Genomic DNA, 24,625 nt, shown 5'->3' with positions numbered 1-24,625 from the left:
CCTGAAACAATAAACTATACGTCACAGCCAAAAGCGAATTAAAGCGTACGTAGAAGCTTCAGACGACGGCGTCATTCAATAGCTTCCGACGGACTGATTACAGTGACGACGCGTGTAATGGGGGAGGGAATCAGAGAGAATCAGTGCTTAATATTCGTTAAACGATTCAGAACTTTTTGAAAAAAAATTTTCAGAAAATACATAATATTTGCGTATGGAACGAAAGAGCCGCAGCTTCACATCCAAAGAGCCGCATGTGGCTCGCGAGCCGCAGGTTGCCGACCCCGGGCCTAGTGTACGTGGATGTAAATGTAGACACTCAATCAGAGACTGAAAATAAATATTTGCTTGCTGCCCTTTAAAAACATTTTAGTTTCTCTTTGTCTCAAAGTAGGCAATGTATTCTGGATAGACTGTAGATCTTATCATTTTGAGGAGAAGAAAAGATCTAATATTTTCTAGTCAATCAAATGCTTTAAAAATAGAAACAGTAGGCCTACTATTTTTTTTTAAAGAATCACATTTGAATGAATTCTTTTAATCCATTCATGTTTTGTCTATACACTGGAAATAAAACTTTTTACAATTTTATTTCATCTTGTTTTGTTTTCCACTTCCACAAGTAACATAGGACGTTACGCCAGCTCATAGACCTAGATATATGGAATAATATATATTGACGTGTGCGCCAGCTATTTCCACTTTCAGAGAGGCAATAGTAGAAATAGGCTATGACAAGCAACATTTTCAGAGGGACAATTTTTTGAATCCTAAACAAGAAAACATTAAAAATACTTTTAAAAAAAGAAAAGACATTGCTCTGTGCGCCTAACTTAGAGAGCCACTACAACTCCAATAACCAATGAAGGATAAATAACCACACTACAAGTTGTGTAAAAGAATTATTCTCTTCTTTAAAATAAACCAAAAAAAAAAAAAATGTTTTTCTTGTTAGATCTGATTTAATTATTGGTCTACTAATTATTGTGAACTCTAAAAACCATTTAGTTTTCTAAAACTACAAGGACTCTATGAAATGAAGATATTTAAATTAAGCAAAAAAGATGTACATTTATCGGTTGATTTCAATTTAACTTTGATAAGTTATCATACTCTGTGGGCCCATGGCAGAAAGCAGACATTGACAAGATGCATACGAAAATGAGGTTTAGCATAATTAACAGCCTACAATGTTTTAGGAAAAATTTAGATTTTTTTTTTCACAGGCTTCTCTAAATGTTTGACATTACGACAATCAACTCATATTTCTCGTAATGACCTACATTTATTTGACATATTCGCATATTCGTCTGAGCTGAGCGCGCCAATTTTGATCATTTTAAATTTAAATCTAACATTTAGGTTTCGAGGCTAATCAGCGAAGGAGATGAAAAAAAAGGGGTAGGGGCGGGGGCAGCCTTATCGATCACACTGTCTTCTTTCTTTTCATTGGGTTGCGTCGGGCCATTACAGGTACGTGTCAAGTGGGTGGTGCAGTGGTTGGGAGTCAATCCTGCCAACTGTACATATTTTTGTATCTAACAGAACAGAAAAGTACGACGAAGTTGCGAAAAGCATGTGTGTCAGTGTGTGTGTGTCAGTGTGTGTTACCTTGCACTAAGATAGAACATCATAGAACATTCAGATAGAAAGAAAGGAGAGAATGAAGGACAATGTATATTGTATAGAATTATTTTAAAGATATTGAGACGATTAACCTGACGTCATAGCAGGGCTGGCATGAACAATTAACAATTAACATTTCCTTTCAGTTATAGTGTTACCACTTTGAAAACAATTTGCGCTTTTGTGTCTTGGGTTTGTAGACTGCATAGAATAATAAAATGTAAATTGGGCCTAACCATCTAATGAGCACGCTCACGGAACTAGCACATATTTAATGACACACTTATCTGCGATATACACATACATTTATTTCAGACACAAATATTATATTCATCAGCAAAGCAGACTTGAAGACAAGTCTTGTTATATATTTATTACGATAAATTAAATTAGAACATTTGGTCTTTGGCGATTATTATTACAAAATTACATAGTTAATATAGATTTAAATAAAGCTTTACTGGCGTTTACTACTTTCCAAATTCTGTCTACTTGCTGCCAGTATAGGTTACCTGAACCAGTTTAACATACACGACTACATTAAAACATGCTTACACGTAGGACTTAATTATCTTATGTTTTGAAAAAAATGTCTGTAATTTATAAGATAAGAAATAAAATAAGAACTCCTTCAATAATGTCTGACGGTTTTTAAGTAACAATAAAGCATGTACAATTGCATTCAATTATAAGATGTTGCTATTATAAATCTTATATCTAGGTTTGTGTAGTGATATGGAATGTAAGTGTGTGTGTGTTTCTGATGCAACCACGATTAAAAGTGGAAGGAGGTTTAGGTTTTGCAGGCTGAAAAGATTTCAATGAGACCACGAATAGTTTGTTGTAGTATGAGGTAATAAATAGGGGAGTGAGAGCTATAAAGGAGAAGAAGCTAGAGAAGTGTGACAGAGAGACATGTGACAGAGAGACGTGTGACAGAAAGACGTGTGACTGAAAGACGTGTGACAGAGAGACGTGTGACAGAAAGACGTGTGATAGAAAGACGTGTGATAGAAAGACGGGTGACAGAGAGACGTGTGACAGAGAGACGTGTAAGACAGAAAGACGTGTGACAGAGAGACGTGTGACAGAGAGACGAGTGACAGAGAGACTTGTGACAGAAAGATGTGTGACAGAGAGACGTCTAATACAGAAAAACGTGTGACAGAAAGACGCGTGACAGAGAAACTTGTGACAGAAAGACGTGTGACAGAGAGACGTGTAAGACAGAAAGGCGTGTGACAAAAAGACGTGTGATAGAAAGACGTGTGACAGAGAGACGTGTGACAGAAAGACGTGTGACAGAAAGACGTGACAGAGAGACGTGTGACAGAAAGACGTGTGACAGAAAGACGTGACAGAGAGACGTGTGACAGAAAGACGTGTGATAGAAAGACGTGTGACAGAGAGACATGTGACAGAGAGACGTGTGACAGAGAGACGTGTGAGAGAAAGACGTGTGACAGAGAGAAGTGTGACAGAGAGACGTGTGAGAGAAAGACGTGTGACAGAGAGACGTGTGACAGAAAGACGTGTGACAGAGAGACGTGTGACAGAGAGACGTGTGACAGAGAGAAGTGTGACAGAGAGACGTGTGAGAGAAAGACGTGTGACAGAGAGACGAGTGACAGAGAGACGTGTGACAGAAAGACGTGTGATAGAGAGACGTGTGACAGAGAGACGTGTGAGAGAAAGACGTGTGACAGAGAGACGTGTGACAGAGAGTCGTATGAGAGAAAGACGTGTGACAGAAAGACGTGTGACAGAAAGATGTGTGACAGAAAGACGTGTGACAGAGAGACGTGTGACAGAAAGACGTGTGACAGAAAGATTTGTAACAGAAAGATGTGTAACAGAAAGACGTGTGAGAGAAAGACGTGTGACAGAGAGACGTGTGAGAGAAAGACGTGTAACAGAAAGACGTGTGATAGAAAGATGTGTGACAGAAAGACGTGTGACAGAAAGATGTGTGACAGAAAGACTTATGACAGAGAGACGTGTGATAGAAAGACGTGTGATAGAGAGGTGTGTGACAGAGAGACGTGTGACAGAAAGACTTGTGACAGAGAGACGTGTGATAGAAATACGTGTGACAAAGAGGTGTGTGACAGAAAGACGTGTGACAGAAAGACTTGTGACAGAAAGAGTTAGTTATATTTTGTATAAATTATTCAAGATATTAGCTCAATTGTGTTTCTGCATCAACATTGGAAGTGTTTCTACATCGAAAGCTGTGTATATGTGCGAATAAAAGTTGTATTTAGTTGTTTATGTCACATGTTTATTTCAAGTTGTGCACTAAGATTTTAATGCGCCTACACTGGTTTAGTTGTAGGCCTACTGGCTGTTAAGAGTTACACATCAACGATCGAGTATCGACATGTAGGTCTTTTTAAAAAATGGCTTATGGCAGACTTACATAATAAATTTACCTATAAAGTATTCGTAAAACAAAAATGCTGGAGCTATATTGTTTTAATTTTTGTGTTATTTTTATAACAGTAAAGATTGTTTATTTTATAATTAGCTATCCCCTTAAGTAAACACATTACAGTGGATTTATTTGGATTCTTGCTAGAACAGAGTTGGCAACATTTATAAGAAAGCGCATTGTATTGGGACGGGGGTGTCAGTTTCCTCCTTCCTCAAAATAGAACATTCCCTCCTCCAACCATTCAAGGCTACCTGATCAAGCTAAAAGAGATCTGGGGGGTGTTAAACACTTCATGGCTGACTAGTTCTACTATGTACTGTACAAAAACTACGTGTGTTACCTCCCCACGAACTGTGATTTTTTTTTCTTCTTTCAAAACTATATCAATGACAATGTCGCCGAAGCGACAGTCCGGAGAAGAAGAAAAAATATTGCAGGGTTAAAGGTCAGGTATTAGAGCAGCTACCTGTTCGGTGTCGTTCAGCCAGAGTGGCCGTCCCTTGTTGATATCAATCTACCAACGGGGTTGCTTAACTATTTTGAGTCTAGCCTGTCATTTTTTGTTTAAATCAAGTTGAAGTTCTTTCGTCTGGAGTCTGTCGTGTGTGTGTTCATTTATTGTTTAAGATGTGTGTGCATTCGTCAGGATTTATCCGATGTGTCAATCTTAATCCATATAAGGCTGTAAGTGTTAATCAAAATTAAAGTTGCAAAAGTTGTCTGAAGTTTGAAGTTTTTCAAAAGTAATGCCATGCCTCTGTCGGATCGAACCGTTACCCCCTTACGATTGGGGCGTAGGAAACTCTCTGAGGAAGAACAACACGAAGACATAGTCCTTGATGCTGTCTGTCAGAATGTTGTTCTTGGAGCCATTGTCCAGCTGGCCAGTTTGGTCCGTCACGCAGACGATATATTCTGTGATTTGGCAGAAGAATGTCAAAATGTGTTCGATAAGGTCGAATCGATCGGCGGCAAGATTCAAAATATTCAGAGGATTATAGAGCACCTGGACTCGACAGAGGTGAAAATACGTAAGTACTCAAATCTAGAATTAATCTGATAGGTTCTAATTGTTCGGTCCTACATATAGATCTATATATAGGCTATTATTATAATCTCTACTATGGTATTAAATTATTAATCTAGATCTAGACTACATCTATCTACGGCTAATCTAGATGTAAGATAAGATTCTAATCTAGATTAGAATCTACACCGATATGTACATTTTTTTGTAATCTAGATTCTATTTCTACTCATCTAGATCTATTAATCTATAGAAAATATCTGATTCTTGAGACCTTTGGCAGGCCCTCTATCTATACTTATAAGTTATAGGCCTAAGTTAGAACTAGAAGTCTAGCTTCTCTCTCTCTCTTTTTCTCTCTCTCTATTTGTAGACATTGTTTGTAGACATTGTGATAATTTGTTTTGAAGCTGTATAGGTGTCCTTTAGGCCTTATCATAGATGTAATTATTTTCTATTGATTCTATGATCGTTTCTAGACCTAGACTGTAACATATTATATGTACATTTGCACACTCTATACTATCTTTGTAAATGTTTAAGCCTACAATAAGATTATTGACAAGTGGTTTAAAAGTATAGCTTGTTACATCTCATAGAGAGATTTATATTAGATCTAGATCTATATCTCATGATTGTATAACTTAAAACAACAGTCCATTTCCTTACATACACGCCTACACACAGCGAGATAGTTTTAGCGGCTGTTTACACTGAAACAAACACACACACACACACACTTATTGTGGTTCAACTGTATTTGAAATATTGTCTAATGGAAAACTTGGTCCCTTTTTGTGTTCGGTTGTGTGCTAAGGAGACTGTGGGACTCAGAGCCACTTCACTGGGAAAATAAAAGTAATGATATCATAGATAGCCACTTTAGCCAGTACTCTGTTATACAGCCAGTACTCTGTTATACAGCCAGTACTCTGTTATACAGCCAGCGCTCTGTTATAAAGCTAGTACTCTTGTCATATATAGTAGTACTATGTTATATAGCTAGTAGGGCCTACTGTGTTATATTGTCAGTAGGTCTACTCTTTAAAATAGATAGTACTCTGTTATATAACTAGTACTCTGTTATAAGGCTAGAACTGTTAAAGAGTTAGCACTCTAGTCAGTACTCTGTTATATAGGCTAGCTTGTACTGTTTTGTAAGCCAACATTCTGTTCAATGTGAACAAGTACTATTTAAAATCAATTTCTACTTTATGTTCAAACAAATAGTCAACCATTCATATCTTATTTGTCAGTGAAAAAAAAACAGAAACAAAATGACCTGTGTGGGGATCGAACCCACGACATTCGAGTTATTTGAGCGACGCTCAATCAACTTAGCAACACAGCCTGTTAGCATGCTTTAACTGACCAGATTATCCATAAATAATTCCCATCCAGTGTTGACCTCCCCAATCAGTTGATTGTAGCTTATTAGTCTTTGACCTCCCCAATCAGTTGATTGTAGCTTATTAGTCTTTGACCTCCCCAATCAGTTGATTGTAGCTTATTAGTCTTTGACCTCCCCAATCAGTTGATTGTAGCTTATTAGTCTTTGACCTCCCCAATCAGTTGATTGTAGCTTATTAGTCTTTGACCTCCCCAATCAGTTGATTGTAGCTTATTAGTCTTTGACCTCCCCAATCAGTTGATTGTAGCTTATTAGTCTTTGACCTCCCCAATCAGTTGATTGTAGCTTATTAGTCTTTGACCTCCCCAATCAGTTGATTGTAGCTTATTAGTCTTTGACCTCCCCAATCAGTTGATTGTAGCTTATTAGTCTTTGACCTCCCCAATCAGCTGATTGTAGCTTATTAGTCTAAGTCACCTAGTGTTTATAGAGTGCAGCGTTCCCCAACTTCAGATACACAAAACTTTGGGGGGTGGGACGCTTTGGGATACTTACCACCTTCACCTATCCCTTGTTGTGTGCTAATATTATCTGACTTCGATTCTATCTCAATTATTACTTCACATTAGCCACAGAACATTACAAGTTAACAATATACTTAATAACGAGTTTCACTGTTATAACATGACACCTTTATTTTTCACTGGGAAATCCGTCCAGTCGTCACTAACGTTGCTATTTCTAACTAACATCCAAAACAGCCTACTTCTATACTATCGCCATGTTGTTCTCTTGTCGCCTAAGTCTGTCTACTACGTCATTAGTCTGTCTTACTGTCTTATTCAATGCCAGGCCTATCTATTCTTTTATGCTATCTTACCATTGCTTTCTCTGTCCGCTTTTTCTTCTTTTTCCTGGTACTGTTCCCTGAAGGAATGTCTTTGCGAGCCCGGAAGACCTTGTGATGTAGCCATAGAGTTAATTTTTTTGACAGTAGTTAGAAGGTCATTGTGGGGGTCCAAGTGCTATGACACTTGAAATATTGCGAATAAAAACTTTTCTGGAAAAAAAAATGCTCCTATGTTTGTAACAATGATATTTTTAATAATTGCATTATTCTCGATAGTCTACTCAGTGATTTCCACTGAAATGTTCTATACTAATAGTCAATTTATTATACTAATAATAGTCACATAGATGGTCACACTATACAAACAAAACAGGGATATGTACAAAGAGAAATGGGCTGCTGCGACCCTAAACGGACAAACTCACCATGTGTCCACACAACAACACAGTGCGGACAATACCAAAAGTGTTGAGGGGGGGGGGGGGTCAGACAACACAGGAATGGGGGGGGGAGATGGACATTGTTGTTAGCGTGTCACTCGTGTGTCGATGAATTTATTCTAGTGTATAAGTGTGTTCGTGCATCACTATGTGACTGTGTCCTCAATATGTCTTTATTTATGAACATTTATGATGGAAGCTATGCTATGTATTTCTATTCCAACTTCACACAATTAAAGAGAACACATTATTACATCGAAAATGTTTCGTTTAGATTGTTTAATGTGTACATTATTATTTTAGGCTGAGAATTAATAGTTCATTTTTTAAAGTATATGAATATGAAATGACATAGTTCAGTAATCAATGGAATAGTTCAGTAAAAAGTGTACACAATAAAAGAAGTGTATACAAGCTGTGTTGTATACAAGACAAAACTTGTAAAATACTTCTTCTTATCTTACGTAATACAGGCGTTCGTTTAAAAAAGAAGATGATTACATCCTACTTTAAAAAAGGCACTACCTTCTCTATACAACTTGTAGAGCGATGGTTTTCTCTAAGAAATGTTAGATTATAAAACAATAGAACATTGAAACCCCCAACCCCTTTCCTCCTTGAAAGAATCCCGATTAAGCGAATGTATAAATCTACTAAACTTTATAATAATCCAATGATAAGCCCATAGATCTAGACTTAGAAGGCGATGTGCAAAATGTTCCTGAACATTCATTTATTTAACTCTTGAACCTCTTGAATCAATTGTTCCTTACATTCGGAAATTCCCGAGCGCAACAGTCCTTTCAAAACCGATGTTGGATTTAGATCTGGTTGTCAAATTTAAATTTATTTCTTTTTAAATTTTTTTACATTTTTTACTTTGAAAAATTATAACGGTCAAACTAGAGTTTTCCAAGTGTGGCTAACGACCTAGTTATTCTTTTCTAAGCGATACACATCAAGTGTTAAATTTCTAGGAAAATCTTTAGAGCCATTTCTGAAATCCGTGTCCAGGTTCCACGAAGTTGTGATTTCACCCTGCAGAATCAAAGTTTGTAATTTAAACTCTTTATGCTTAGGCCTATGACTTTTTATTTAGTTGTCAATTTTGAAGTTAAATTCAGCGTTTGTTTGACATGATTCGGATGTTCCTGCAGAGTTGAAGATAGTTTACTTTATAGTCCAAACCTCCCGCAGGACGACGGGGATGTGAGCGGGCAGGGTTTGAACCAGGGACCATCGATAAATCCATACGACAGTCCAGCGCGCAAACCGCACGACCAGGCAGCCATCCGTCCTTGACATTGCGTACTTTATGTGAAACTCTCCACTATGCGGGGCTGGTCAAAACGTTTCAAGCTTCATTTTAAATTGACTTTTCTGAATTTTTTTTATTGAAATTAAATTGTGCTTTAATATTGTGTTTTAAACCTTTTCGTGACTTCAACTTGAAAGATTAAATATGCTTTATTTTGTAAAGAGAGGAATCATGATATTTCTCTACCTAAACAAGAATCTCCTACATACATTAGACATTGGGTCACCAGATGAAATTCTGAAACTACAAGGACGTATCCACTATCCAACTCCATTTTAACAGTCAAATTCTCCCGTGCATTGATCTACACTGAAAATCTTACAGCTTGTTTTAATGTCTATTGTGACTTATAATTATTTTCCACCCCTTCATACCTGCTTACTTAGACAAAGAGGCCAGATGAAGACACTGGCCCCCCTTGGATCCTAGTTAGAGGACTGGTGGATTGTCCTGTCCATTATTTTATAATGAGAGCAAGACAAAGTAGTCGAGGTGTTTGGCTGAATCAAGTCCCTAGTGTGTCACGTGGTCACTGCGGCTTGAACAGGATTGGTTGGATTGGTTTCAAGAAAGCAGGCAAAAAAAAAAAAATCTCAATAAAACAAAAAAAAATCTATCTTATAAATTACAGACGCTTTACATTTAATCTTCTGTACAGAGAACAATGTCACTTGTGCCTTGACTTGACGATGACCTCGAAATGCTCACTCACCAATGAATGAAGTCTCTAAGAGCTTCAATGCTTCTGCTTTATCATTATTATTATTTATTGTTTTTACAATACCTCCATTCAACCTCCATACAAGTCAACTATTCTATTTTACTATTATTTTTTTTTACACAGGCAGTGAAATCATAGTGCCAAATCATGCGTCAAATTTATTTGAATGCAATACTTTCCCGTTTCGGAATTTAACGCCCCTGTGATTTGATTCACCTGTAGCTACAACCTCAAAACACACATTTACCGGATGGTCGCTGCACCTGTCCCTCTAGTTTAAATCAGCTGACCAATAAAAATCGACTTGGTCATCAGGACCCCCCCCCTTCCCTGCTTAACCACTCCCCAGAAATCAAACTGACCCACAATACCACATTTGTTCCCTTAGCCAAGGCGTTATTCTGTTGACATTGTTTCGCCGATTTCATTATCGCGGCCATCAAAGCAACTCACGTTGACCATTTGTTGGAGCTTTTATGTAGCCCCCTCCCCTCCTTTCATTGAGCGGGGTTATTCCAACAAGTCGGCTGTTTTGACCACAGGGCTACTGACCAGCAAGAAAAAAAAATCAACAGGGCGTTTTATTTATCTTTTATTTTAAGGGCCGCGTTGGAAGTATTCTTGAAGTCATACGCGTCTCCGGCTTGAGGACCCTTAGTCTTACCGTGAGGCGCTGCCACTGGTCACTTCATGTTCTGACCATAATTGATTGACTCTTTTCCGTACATGGAAATCAAAGAAGAAAAAAAAAAACTTCACCTTTTACAGTCTGTACAGACAATTTCTGCAGCTTGGTTTCTAACTTGTGTTGGTTTCCTTAGCTCTAGTTTCTTACAGGATACTTAGTTCTAGCTGCTGTCAGAATAGCTTGCATTAGGGATATTTTTATAGTTTCATTGGATATATGTTTAAGTTTCATTGGATATATGTTTAAGTTTATTTGGATATATGTTTAAGTTTATATGGATATATGTTTAAGTTTATTTGGATATATGTTTAAGTTTATATGGATATATGTTTAAGTTTATTTGGATATATGTTTAAGTTTATATGGATATATGTTTAAGTTTATTTGGATATATGTTTAAGTTTATATGGATATATGTTTAAGTTTATTTGGATATATGTTTAAGTTTATATGGATATATGTTAAAGTTTCATTGGATATATGTTATGTTTATTTGGACATATTTTCTTAGTTTTTTTTTTCTTTCTTTTTTTTTTTTTTTTAAGTTTCTATTTTTTTTTTTTGGGGTGGGGTGGGGGGGGGATATTGCCAAAGTTTAAAGTAGGACAATGGTATTTCTTTTGTTTCTTTTGGGATATTTTCATACTCTCTTTGGTTTCTTTGGAAATGTTTTAAAGTTTTATGGGATATAATTACTAGTTTCTTAGGAAATATTTAATTATATTTTTATGTTTTTTTTTCGCAATAAGTAGTGTATTTGAAAATGTGGACAATTTTTTTTTATTGTCGCGCCCGCCTGTGATCCATTGTAATGACCACGTGTAATCTATTGTCAGATCTATTATCGTTTCAGACGTGATCCATTGTCAAGCCAACATTTGATGAAAGACTAGCTTGCTGGATTATTGATGCTCCCCAATAAGAGCACAGTTTTGTACATTATTCTATGTCGCGTCTACGTTTTGAAGACATTGCTCTTGACTGGGTTCGTTGACGTCCTGCTCATTATAGGTTCACCGTTAGTGTAGGTCTAATCAATCTATGAATGGAAGATAGACATGGTAGGTCTACACCACACACTTCAGCAGAATCCATTAACGTCAATATCGCTCTTCCTCCCCACTCCCCCGTTGGTTCAAGGCTTTTGGTCATGTGACCGGCGTCACCAGTAACCCATAATTCTCTATTGGCACGTCATACTGTCACGAAGAGCCTGCAATAAAAGCAAGACTGCGAGGTACCTTGTACTTGATCATACTCCCCCAAGTCTCCTTACTTATAGTGTTAAGTAATATTTCACTGCTAAGAAGAGGTTGTATTGTCTTGATGCTTTTTTTTGTATTGCATTGACGCTCTTGTATTTCGCGCCTTTTTTATAAAAAAAAAAATAAACAGAATTTTCTAAATGTCTGCACACCTAATGATCTATATCTAACAAGTAAAAAGTGCGCTCTTCCATTTCCACTCAAAATGTGCACTTTAGGTTCTGGGGCTTCTTTTGAATCATCCTTTAGGGGAATCATTACATTATTCAACAGGGCAATCATTACATTATTCATTAGGGCAATTATGACATTTTTTATAAGACAACCACGAATTTACATTCATTTCTGTGTTTTCCTCTGTTATCATTGATTATAGATTCACTACCATCTTGTAAGTTTTTGTCTTATGTAGTTTGGATTGGATGAACTGGATCTTTATTACCCCAGTATTTTACGGATAGTCCAGCTAGTTGGTCTTTACACTGCCCCTGCAACACCCTGCCTGGTCAACTCATGTTTACTCTGTAGAACTCTGCTCACATTTTCTGCCAGTGCTCTAGAACTGTTCTGCCAGTTCCCCCTGAACCTATGTGCTCCCAGTACCTCCCATTGTCTGGTCAAACCCTAATTACAAGTTCGCTAAAAAAAAAAAAAAAAGGTCTGAGTCAACCCCAACACATTACATAGCATACAAGTTTACAGACTAGTCCTATACATTTCAAAACAAAACATCGCCCCTCATTCTAAGAACGTCTGCCAGATTTCCATAAAAACATTGTGTCTCATTTAGTAGGCCTATTGTAGGTGTGAATCCCAAGGTCTCCTGTACAGGTTACAGATAGCGCCATCTTCTTTTTTCCTCTCTATTACAGACTGTCTTCTTAAGTGGTTTCCCTTTGAAACCTAATTTACATAATTAGCATAAGCTATAGAAAGTTTCAACTGGAAAGTAGATCAAGATCTATGGCTTTTAAAATCTCGTGAGAACATTGGACATTTTGAAATGTAAAATGTTTGGCAAACTTTAAATAGCCTAACCCTATACATAGACGTATATATATACTAGATCTAGACTGGACATGGAGATTTTTTGACACTACAAAAAATGTGAAAATTTTTTAAATAGTTGAAATAAGGCGTTGTTTTGTAAAGTAGTTATAAGAAGTACCAACCCTAACCTATGTAACATATAATTTAATTTTTAGATCTAGATCTACTCTCGTCTCATAATTATTTTTTTGCAATTTTTAGATACATAATCTAGAAAGATCTAGGTAATCAATCTATTTAAATGTACATAAGATGATTAAAATCAACAGATATGAATTATTTCGATCTAGGATTTTTGAAACATGATCTCAATGGAAACGAACAGGAAATGGCTTTGTTTCATTTATTAGCGTGAATTCTGTGATTAATAGCCCATTCTAAAGAAAATCCGAAAAATGATTTTGCATTATTTCTTAACTTTGAAAACTGAAGATCATTACTTTTCTAAGACAGAAAGATTGATTGGGGCGACTTCCCTTAGAGCTTAAAAAAGAGTTTCGTACATATATATATATATATATATAGGTCTGTGAATCGATAAATCGCGGATAAGAATTTGTTTCCGGTTTCCAGTCTGGATATAATATATAAGTCTATGGGCCTATATTTCTGCAAGTAAAAATTATATATGCGTTAGTCGCATTCAGTCCATTATTATTATTATTACTATTATATTTATTATTATTATTATTATTGTTGTTGTAAAATATGTTACGAAGTTAATTTTCTTTAAAAGTTTGTAATCAACGAAATAATCTATTTGGCTTGATTCTCTATTCTATGCTAGGTTAAAAGTGTGTGTTATCTGTACTGTAGAATTAGCTCGAGATGTCACCGTTTTTCCATACGTCTAGTGTTGAACTGTTGTACAATGTTTTAAAACTGCTGTTCAAAAAATGGGAAATAGATGGGAAGTGAAGGTGATACAGTGGATCATTCTGCACACTCAGAGTGTCTGTGTTCACTCAGTCGTGTCAGACATGGACCCTTGACTGCATGTTAGTGTGGGGTGTTCTCTGGTCTTTCTATAACACACCACGGTGGAAGGCTTTCTGGGCTTAGATCTTTCAGTTTCACTGCCACTTCCAAACTCTCCCCCCTGTTTGTTGTCTTTAGTGAATATATAGGTGTACCTACAGACCCACACACTCTCACACACTCTCACACAATGTGTGAATGAACAAACACGTCTTCCAACGACCCGCGTTTTTTTTTCTCTTCTCATCGAAACCGAAGCACGCACGCACATTAGAAAAAAATTTACAATGGGGAAAAAATGTTAATTTGAATATTAAGTTACCCCTGAAAGTAAATCCAAAAATAATAGACCATAGCAGCCCTAATCACCCTTCCCTCCACACACACAAATACCCACATAAACTGAGAAAGGTTCTTCTGCTGTCACGCTTCAGCTCCTACTGGATCTCTAGCAGTGAGTGCTTCTCTTTTGTACGTCTTATTTGAATATGTATTTATTTTGATATGGTAAAATTAGGTTTTCTTTATGTGGGTTCATCGATGCAAGCACTTCTTGACAAACTGGCACCCAATGAGGGAAGAAGCCAAAGGCGTCGCTAGGAATTTGGAGGCCCGGAGGGCTTGACCTTTTTAGGGGCCCCTTTATTTTGACATTCGACATCATCTCACTAGAGAATGGCGTAATATTTAATGTAGAAACATTTGGACACCCCATACCCCCATCCTAGCTACGCCACTGGAAAAGCTATCCTTGGAAGAGACATGATGGTTTCACTGCCTCCGTGGCGCCCTCACATTCTTATGAGTTTTGAAAAGATAAGGAGTCATTTGTCGTCTGCATAGCTTGAATTCTTAAAAAGATGAGTAATATGTCGTCTGCAAACATAACATTTTTCTAACACGTGTAATATGTCGTCTGCAAACATTACATTTTTCTAACACTTGTAATATGTCGTCTGCAAACATTCTTGAACATTCGAAATGAAAAAAAAGATTGGTTGGCACGTTCATGCGTGAAATCGTATCCCATTTAATTAGATGCGTTCGAAATGTTTTTCTTCGTACGTTTCTATACTAAGAAACTTTTTGATTTACCTAGAATACAATTATCTGAGTCTCTTTCACCCCCACCCTCCAATTGTTTTGTCTGACACAAAATAGATGAGCATAACAAACAAAAAACACACATATGGGCAAAAGTTGGTCTGAAAAATTGTAAAAAAAAAAAAATAGTTAAAAAAATCGTAATATAGTTTAAATAAAAAAGAGAATGCCTCCTATTGTGAAGCTGGTGACGATTCGAAAGAGCGATTTCTTTGTTCTTCATAACCAATGAATGATCGATACAAAAACATTTATTAAACAGCCCTTATCACCCGTCCCCCGAAAACTCCGTGTCCAGTTTTCAGGTTTTGTCCAAGAAGAATTTGCAAGCTCATAAGAGGAATAGGGATGGGGGGAAGTCCACGGATTACCAAAGACTCGTCTCACTACCTTTGTGTGAGGGTGGAGACATTTCTCTTTCTTGGACATCTTCACTTCCATACTTTGAACACAGAGTCCATAAATCAATCGTTTATTTCACAAGATCATGGACCATTTGAAGTTGTCAGTGTACCATTCTTACTCATTCAAGCCGTTCTACGGCTATTTGTATACTCACACTATGAAAGAAGTATTATTAGTTCTTTATTGCTTACGACGTTGTTCTGAGGTCACTACGGGGAAACGAAACTTTACCGTCTTGTTGTTTGGGATTTCCCATACTAAGTGATCCCACCTTCCTTTTTTGCAATGATGCAATGTCTCGCTTGAAATAAACTTCTTCTAATTTTGAATCAACAAATTGTTGAAGCGTCAAAACCTTTATTGAATAATATCATCCGAGACACTTTCTGACATCCTGCTTAACATCTGGAAAACAAAACTATCGTGCGAATTTCGTTCTTTATGAATTATTGAAGGCGAGAAACTTTGAAATAACACATTTTGTCAGCTTCCTGTCTCCTCATAATTTTCACATCTTGTTACGAAACGAAAATGGTTGCCATTGGCTACAAAGTACAACAATACGTTCTTATATTTAAAATTTAGGGTCTAAAATACCGTTGGCTCTGGGATAGAGCGTTCGAATGCTGCACTAAGGTCTCTGTTTTGTCCTATGATCAAATGCTTGAATAATTTCAATTCGTATTTTGAAGAATAGTTTAAACGTAGCGCATATTGTAATATCTCTATCATCAGTTGGTCTTTAGTTCAAAATATTTGCTACTTTGTAAAACTACTTGGAAAGCTCTACCTCTAGAGGACAAGAACGCGAAAAAGAAAACCCTAACCATCCAATTACGGAATCTACTCATTCGTTTAGAAGAAAGCCTACTTCTAGACCTATTGGAATATTTTGTTCCAGTCATCAACTCAAACGGACACCATTCACAGTCTCAAACATTTTGTTTATTAATCTTTGATTCTTGAAACGTTCCTGTTTAGTCACCTGCACTACATTGTGTTCATAAATAAAAGATAACCGTGTGTGTGCTTTCAAACACAGACAGAAACAAGAGGGGTGGGGGCTTGTGAACTTCACCTTCGTGCATTATTTCCCTTTGGTTATCAAGTGGAAAGGAAATTCCTGTGAAGTCTTCGAACACGTTCGTTTTAACAACATCCTGAATCAACGACATGGGCCCCAGCCACACACCAAACATTACCTTCACGCTTTGACAAGGGAGGCTACTTATCTGTAAAATAAACAGTTTTTGATTAAGAGTTAAGCACTTGGCGGCTTTTCCCATTGTTATTACCTGGCCTAGGCATTGACAATGAATGGGTCATTATAGTTCACCTTACCTCCCCTAGCCCACATGAATACATTCCAGTTTCATTATCACCCCCCCACACACACACACACACACACTTTGGATTGGAAAACGTATTACCAACAAATGTGATTACACAATAAATACATTTTCAACACATTAAGTAATGACTGAGCTGGACATGCGATTGTTGGTCATTCTGTAGTGCTGATCTTGTAGAAGTGGCGATTCTGTCCTTCTGCGACGTTGATGTTTCTTTTGTGTTGGTCATTCTGTAACGTTGATGTTTCTGTGGTGTTGGTCATTCTGTAACGTAGATGTTTTTGTGGTGTTGGTCATTCTGTAACGTTGATGTTTTTTTTGTGTTGGTCATTCTGTAACGTTGATGTTTCTGTGGTGTTGGTCATTCTGTAACGTTGATGTTTCTTTTGTGTTGGTCATTCTGTAACGTAGATGTTTTTGTGGTGTTGGTCATTCTGTAACGTTGATGTTTCTTTTGTGTTGGTCATTCTGTAACGTTGATGTTTCTGTGGTGTTGGTCATTCTGTAACGTAGATGTTTTTGTGGTGTTGGTCATTCTGTAACGTTGATGTTTCTTTTGTGTTGGTCATTCTGTAACGTTGATTTTTCTGTTGTGTTGGTCATTCTATAACGTTGATGTTTCTGTGGTGTTGGTCATTCTGTAACGTTGATGTTTCTGTGGTGTTGGTCATTCTGTAACGTTGATGTTTCTGTGGTGTGGTCATTCTGTAACGTTGATGTTTTTGTGGTGTTGGTCATTCTGTAACGTAGATGTTTTTGTGGTGTTGGTCATTCTGTAACGTTGATGTTTCTGTGGTGTTGGTCATTCTGTAACGTAGATGTTTTTGTGGTGTTGATCATTCTGTAACGTAGATGTTTCTGTGGTGTTGGTCATTCTGTAACATAGATGTTTGTGGGGTGTTGGTCATTCTGTAACTTGATATTTTTGTGGTGTTGGTCATTCTGTAACGTTGATGTTTCTGTTGTGTTGGTCATTCTGTAACTTGATGTTTTTTTGGTGTTGGTCATTCTGTAACGTTGATGTTTTTGTGGTGTTGGTCATTCTGTAACGTTGATGTTTCTGTGGTGTTGGTCATTCTGTAACGTTGATGTTTCTGTGATGTTGGTCATTCTGTAACGTTGATGTTTGTGGTGTGTTGGTCATTCTGTAACGTTAATGTTTCTGTGGTGTTGGTCATTCTGTAACGTTGATGTTTTTGTGGTGTTGGTCATTCTGTAACGTTGATGTTTCTGTGGTGTTGGTCATTCTGTAACGTTGATGTTTCTGTGGTGTGTTGGTCATTTGGTAACGTAGATGTTTCTGTGGTGTTGGTCATTCTGTAACGTTGATGTTTCTGTGGTGTTGGTCATTCTGTAACATAGATGTTTTTGTGGTGTTGGTCATTCTGTAACGTTGATGTTTCTTTTGTGTTGGTCATTCTGTAACGTTGATGTTTATGTGGTGTTGGTCATTCTGTAACGTTGATGTTTCTGTTGTGTTGGTCATTCTGTAACGTTGATGTTTCTGTGGTGTTGGTCATTCTGTAACGTAGATGTTTTTGTGGTGTTGGTCATTCTGTAACGTTGATGTTTCTTTTGTGTTGGTCATTCTGTAACGTTGATGTTTCTGTGGTGTTGGTCATTCTGTAACGTTGATGTTTCTTTTGTGTTGGTCATTCTGTAACGTAGATGTTTCTGTGGTGTTGGTCATTCTGTAACGTTGATGTTTCTTTTGTGTTGGTCATTCTGTAACGTTGATGTTTCTGTGGTGTTGGTCATTCTGTAACGTAGATGTTTTTGTGGTGTTGGTCATTCTGTAACGTTGATGTTTCTTTTGTGTTGGTCATTCTGTAACGTTGATTTTTCTGTTGTGTTGGTCATTCTATAACGTTGATGTTTCTGTGGTGTTGGTCATTCTGTAACATAGATGTTTGTGGGGTGTTGGTCATTCTGTAACGTTGATGTTTCTGTGGTGTGGTCATTCTGTAACGTTGATGTTTTTGTGGTGTTGGTCATTCTGTAACGTAGATGTTTTTGTGGTGTTGGTCATTCTGTAACGTTGATGTTTCTGTGGTGTTGGTCATTCTGTAACGTAGATGTTTTTGTGGTGTTGATCATTCTGTAACGTAGATGTTTCTGTGGTGTTGGTCATTCTGTAACATAGATGTTTGTGGGGTGTTGGTCATTCTGTAACTTGATATTTTTGTGGTGTTGGTCATTCTGTAACGTTGATGTTTCTGTTGTGTTGGTCATTCTGTAACTTGATGTTTTTGTGGTGTTGGTCATTCTGTAACGTTGATGTTTTTGTGGTGTTGGTCATTCTGTAACGTTGATGTTTCTGTGGTGTGTTGGTCATTTGGTAACGTAGATGTTTCTGTGGTGTTGGTCATTCTGTAACGTTGATGTTTCTGTGATGTTGGTCATTCTGTAACATAGATGTTTTTGTGGTGTTGGTCATTCTGTAACGTTGATGTTTCTTTTGTGTTGGTCATTCTGTAACGTTGATGTTTATGTGGTGTTGGTCATTCTGTAACGTTGATGTTTCTGTTGTGTTGGTCATTCTGTAACGTTGATGTTTCTGTGGTGTTGGTCATTCTGTAACGTAGATGTTTTTGTGGTGTTGGTCATTCTGTAACGTTGATGTTTCTTTTGTGTTGGTCATTCTGTAACGTTGATGTTTCTGTGGTGTTGGTCATTCTGTAACGTTGATGTTTCTTTTGTGTTGGTCATTCTGTAACGTAGATGTTTCTGTGGTGTTGGTCATTCTGTAACGTTGATGTTTCTTTTGTGTTGGTCATTCTGTAACGTTGATGTTTCTGTGGTGTTGGTCATTCTGTAACGTAGATGTTTTTGTGGTGTTGGTCATTCTGTAACGTTGATGTTTCTTTTGTGTTGGTCATTCTGTAACGTTGATTTTTCTGTTGTGTTGGTCATTCTATAACGTTGATGTTTCTGTGGTGTTGGTCATTCTGTAACATAGATGTTTGTGGGGTGTTGGTCATTCTGTAACGTTGATGTTTCTGTGGTGTGGTCATTCTGTAACGTTGATGTTTTTGTGGTGTTGGTCATTCTGTAACGTAGATGTTTTTGTGGTGTTGGTCATTCTGTAACGTTGATGTTTCTGTGGTGTTGGTCATTCTGTAACGTAGATGTTTTTGTGGTGTTGATCATTCTGTAACGTAGATGTTTCTGTGGTGTTGGTCATTCTGTAACATAGATGTTTGTGGGGTGTTGGTCATTCTGTAACTTGATATTTTTGTGGTGTTGGTCATTCTGTAACGTTGATGTTTCTGTTGTGTTGGTCATTCTGTAACTTGATGTTTTTGTGGTGTTGGTCATTCTGTAACGTTGATGTTTTTGTGGTGTTGGTCATTCTGTAACGTTGATGTTTCTGTGGTGTTGGTCATTCTGTAACGTTGATGTTTCTGTGATGTTGGTCATTCTGTAACGTTGATGTTTGTGGTGTGTTGGTCATTCTGTAACGTTAATGTTTCTGTGGTGTTGGTCATTCTGTAACGTTGATGTTTTTGTGGTGTTGGTCATTCTGTAACGTTGATGTTTCTGTGGTGTTGGTCATTCTGTAACGTTGATGTTTCTGTGGTGTGTTGGTCATTTGGTAACGTAGATGTTTCTGTGGTGTTGGTCATTCTGTAACGTTGATGTTTCTGTGGTGTTGGTCATTCTGTAACGTAGATGTTTTTGTGGTGTTGGTCATTCTGTAACGTTGATGTTTCTTTTGTGTTGGTCATTCTGTAACGTTGATGTTTATGTGGTGTTGGTCATTCTGTAACGTTGATGTTTCTGTTGTGTTGGTCATTCTGTAACGTTGATGTTTCTGTGGTGTTGGTCATTCTGTAACGTAGATGTTTTTGTGGTGTTGGTCATTCTGTAACGTTGATGTTTCTTTTGTGTTGGTCATTCTGTAACGTTGATGTTTCTGTGGTGTTGGTCATTCTGTAACGTTGATGTTTCTTTTGTGTTGGTCATTCTGTAACGTAGATGTTTTTGTGGTGTTGGTCATTCTGTAACGTTGATGTTTCTTTTGTGTTGGTCATTCTGTAACGTTGATGTTTCTGTGGTGTTGGTCATTCTGTAACGTAGATGTTTTTGTGGTGTTGGTCATTCTGTAACGTTGATGTTTCTTTTGTGTTGGTCATTCTGTAACGTTGATTTTTCTGTTGTGTTGGTCATTCTATAACGTTGATGTTTCTGTGGTGTTGGTCATTCTGTAACGTTGATGTTTATGTGGTGTTGGTCATTCTGTAACGTTGATGTTTCTGTGGTGTGGTCATTCTGTAACGTTGATGTTTTTGTGGTGTTGGTCATTCTGTAACGTAGATGTTTTTGTGGTGTTGGTCATTCTGTAACGTAGATGTTTTTGTGGTGTTGATCATTCTGTAACGTAGATGTTTCTGTGGTGTTGGTCATTCTGTAACATAGATGTTTGTGGTGTTGGTCATTCTGTAACTTGATATTTTTGTGGTGTTGGTCATTCTGTAACGTTGATGTTTCTGTTGTGTTGGTCATTCTGTAACTTGATGTTTTTGTGGTGTTGGTCATTCTGTAACGTTGATGTTTTTGTGGTGTTGGTCATTCTGTAACGTTGATGTTTCTGTGGTGTTGGTCATTCTGTAACGTTGATGTTTCTGTGATGTTGGTCATTCTGTAACGTTGATGTTTGTGGTGTGTTGGTCATTCTGTAACATTAATGTTTCTGTGGTGTTGGTCATTCTGTAACGTTGATGTTTTTGTGGTGTTGGTCATTCTGTAACGTTGATGTTTCTGTGGTGTTGGTCATTCTGTAACGTTGATGTTTCTGTGGTGTGTTGGTCATTTGGTAACGTAGATGTTTCTGTGGTGTTGGTCATTCTGTAACGTTGATGTTTGTGGTGTTGGTCATCTGGTAACGTAGATATTTTTGTGGTGTTGGTCATTCTGTAACGTTGATGTTTCTGTGGTGTTGGTCATTATGTAACGTTGATGTTTGTGGTGTGTTGGTCATTTGGTAACGTAGATGTTTCTGTGGTGTTGGTCATTCTGTAACGTTGATGTTTGTGGTGTGTTGGTCATTTGGTAACGTAGATGTTTCTGTGGTGTTGGTCATTCTGTAACGTAGATGTTTGTGGGGTGTTGGTCATTCTGTAACGTAGATGTTTGTGGGGTGTTGGTCGTTCTGTAACGTTAATGTTTCTGGTGTGTTGGTCATTCTGTAAGGTAGATTTACAAATACACACACATACATACAGAGAGAGAAAGAAAGAAAGATGTCTAACTGGCTTTTTTCCTTCCAGTATATCCAGATACTATTTGTATTAGTGCATATAAACAATGTGTGAAATTTCTGGACCCAATTTCAATCACTACAACCTTTCACTACACGAAATGTGTAATTCGCTGCTCTGTAGGAGCACAAGTTGACATGCTTCTTATGGCCGGCTTTGTTTGTAGACAGTCATTATGTTACTTGACAGCCCCATGTTTTAGTACCTGGCTTGTTTGGCTTGCAAGTAGACCAACCAGATGTTGTAGATCAACTGATACATTTGAACTCCCTTCACACACAAATCAATAACTGGCTCTGCCTGTACCGGGCTGTACAATGCTCCAAGTGTACTCATTATTGGTCCTGGCCTTTAATCCAGCTTCTGTGTTTTTATAATGATCTCTCTCCCTTGATGTGGTTCAATACAATGAATGTTGCTTAGATGGCACTTTCCGCTGCATCCCCCATACTCCATGTTCTACCATTCTATCAGCACCCATCTTCTTCTTCTTTTTTTTTTTTGTATTGTATTGTATTGAATTATTTTTATCTCAGTAAAAGGTTACTATTCAAAGAACCTGTTTATACTATCAAAAAAAAAATTAACTACATGATCTGTTGTTTTTTTTAAATATAAAACTTTTAATTAATTTAGATTACATGTATTGATAGTATTATTGTGAACATGTGGTTATATCAGTTGTATTATTTCATTGTTAACGTTCTGCAAAGACTTAAGGCTTACGCCTGGTATTGTGTGTGGGTGTGTGCGTGTGTGTGTGTGGGGGGGTTGTTGTTGCCAGACAACAATCTAGCATTGTTATTATTGTCACAAGGGGAGATCACTTCCTTGCTGACTCCAGAATTCTTACATTACAATACTTTCTGTCCCCTCAATGACATTGTGTCCTAAGTGATTACAAGACGTACATGGAATGAAGAAATCCTATTCCGATAGTTTAACAGTCGACGTGAAAGTGACAGTGTGGTTCACCAGTTACACAAACTTTGCTTCACAAGTGGAAGTAATTCTTACATCGGCTTTTACCTCGTGCCCAGCAATCCTAATCAGTTTAGAAATAGCATTCGATCTGGCAGTCCAGCCACTACACCATCCAATTATATCCAGACACTTAAAGCCTGGGTAGTGGTTTCGAAGACGCCACAGGGGGGACCTGCATGAGACAAGAGCGCTCTCATCGATTGACAGTGTTTATGTGCGAGAGTTTATTGGGAAAGTGACCCGCCTAGGAAGACAAGGTTCATTGTGATGACGGCCGATACATGTTTGATTAACGTTATCAGGAACATATGTTATATATTTCTTAGATAAGATGAACTCTGACCTTTGACCTCGGCAACTTCTAGTGGTAAGAAATACTCTGTGCGCTTCCCTGGAGCTAAATAATCGCTTGACATCCATCGATCTTGTCACCGGTGGATGACCTTGACCCCGTCACATCTATATATGGACCATAATGAAAGAAACAAATTGACCACAGCACACTGCAACGTCCATCTCTGTCTCTGTTTGAGAACCTTTAAATATCATAATTGAGCGGCCAGCATTCTAGGTTTGATTTGGACAGTGGTCAAGAACTCTTTAAAATGAGCATATGTTAATATAAAAAGCAAATGGCTTGACCAAACATTACAGCTGTTTGAGTTCAGTGGTCAAGAACACATTTAAACTGAATGTACGTTGATATTGAAGGCTACCTGCTGGACCAAGCACTTCAGACGTCGCGAACACGTTCAGAAAAATGACCATATGTATATATATACAAAGACATCGGCTGAATCAAACACCTCAAACGTTTGGCTTGGTCAGTGGTCAAGAACATATTTAAAAAATGGCCAGAACGTAATTAGACAGATATGGAAGCATAAAAAGCATATTGTTGGATTATTGTGACGTCACTTGATGTCCTTTATTTTCCAAAGTGTCAGAGAACATCTCCAAACGAGGTTTATAAATCAACTTCACTGCCATTAGAGGTCAAGCTATAAATAACTTTGAAGTGTTGTCTCCCTATTGTCGATAAACATTTTCTGTTTTTTAAACTTTCCACAGACTAGAAATCTGTTCACTTCGGGACAGTAATAATCAAAGTTTTTAAACCAATGGACATGGCGCTAGAAACATTGAAACTAAATTCAATCATGCCTTTAATATCAATCCTCAACTCAATCATGCCTCCAATCTCATTAGAAGCCTCAAGTCAATCATGTCTATAATATCAAGCCAAACCTCAAGTCAATAATGCCTTCTAACTCATTCCGAGCCTTTGAAATCAATCAAGCCTTCAATCATGCCTAGTCAATAATAATCTCATTGCAAGACCGCGAGATCAATTAAACCTCAAGTCAATCAAAGCTCAAGTCAATTATGCCTATAATCTTATTCCAAGCTTGTGAAGGTGGTCACGACTCTAGTCCATCATGCCTCTTCCACGCTTGTGAAGTCAAGTTGAATCTTTCTACTGAACACGTAACTCTATGTTTGTATAGATTTAATGACTCTCTACTGTCTTTTGTGTCTGTGAATAGAGTCAAACAAACTGGGAATAGTATAGAACAGCTTAATTTTTTTAAATAAACTTTCAACAGCTTTTAGATTTTGTGTTTGTTTAGCTCATTATAATTAGTCAGTTAACTTAATGGGGAAAATCACTCATTGGTGAAATAAATAAATGAATACAGTGATATTTAACTAATTGTTCTGTTATTTCCTTGCCTTTTTTTTTAATGTCTCAAACCGGAAGAAGACTAGA

The 24,625-nt window shown here is 37.3% G+C and overlaps 1 protein-coding gene across 1 annotated transcript in view; it reads left to right on the top strand.

The window, feature by feature from the left end:
- The first annotated feature begins 4,267 nt into the window (after positions 1-4,267).
- Positions 4,268-24,625, top strand: part of LOC106058697 (serine-rich adhesin for platelets-like) — a 59,275-nt gene continuing 38,917 nt past the window's right edge. The window contains exon 1 of the mRNA XM_013216177.2: positions 4,268-5,091. Coding sequence (XP_013071631.1) covers positions 4,812-5,091 — 280 coding nt within the window. The 5' untranslated portion in view covers positions 4,268-4,811. The remainder of the gene's footprint in view (positions 5,092-24,625) is intronic.

This window comes from Biomphalaria glabrata, chromosome 6 (genome assembly GCF_947242115.1).
Source record: "Biomphalaria glabrata chromosome 6, xgBioGlab47.1, whole genome shotgun sequence".
NCBI lineage: Eukaryota > Metazoa > Mollusca > Gastropoda > Planorbidae > Biomphalaria > Biomphalaria glabrata.
This window is presented reverse-complemented; position numbering and strand designations above follow the sequence as displayed.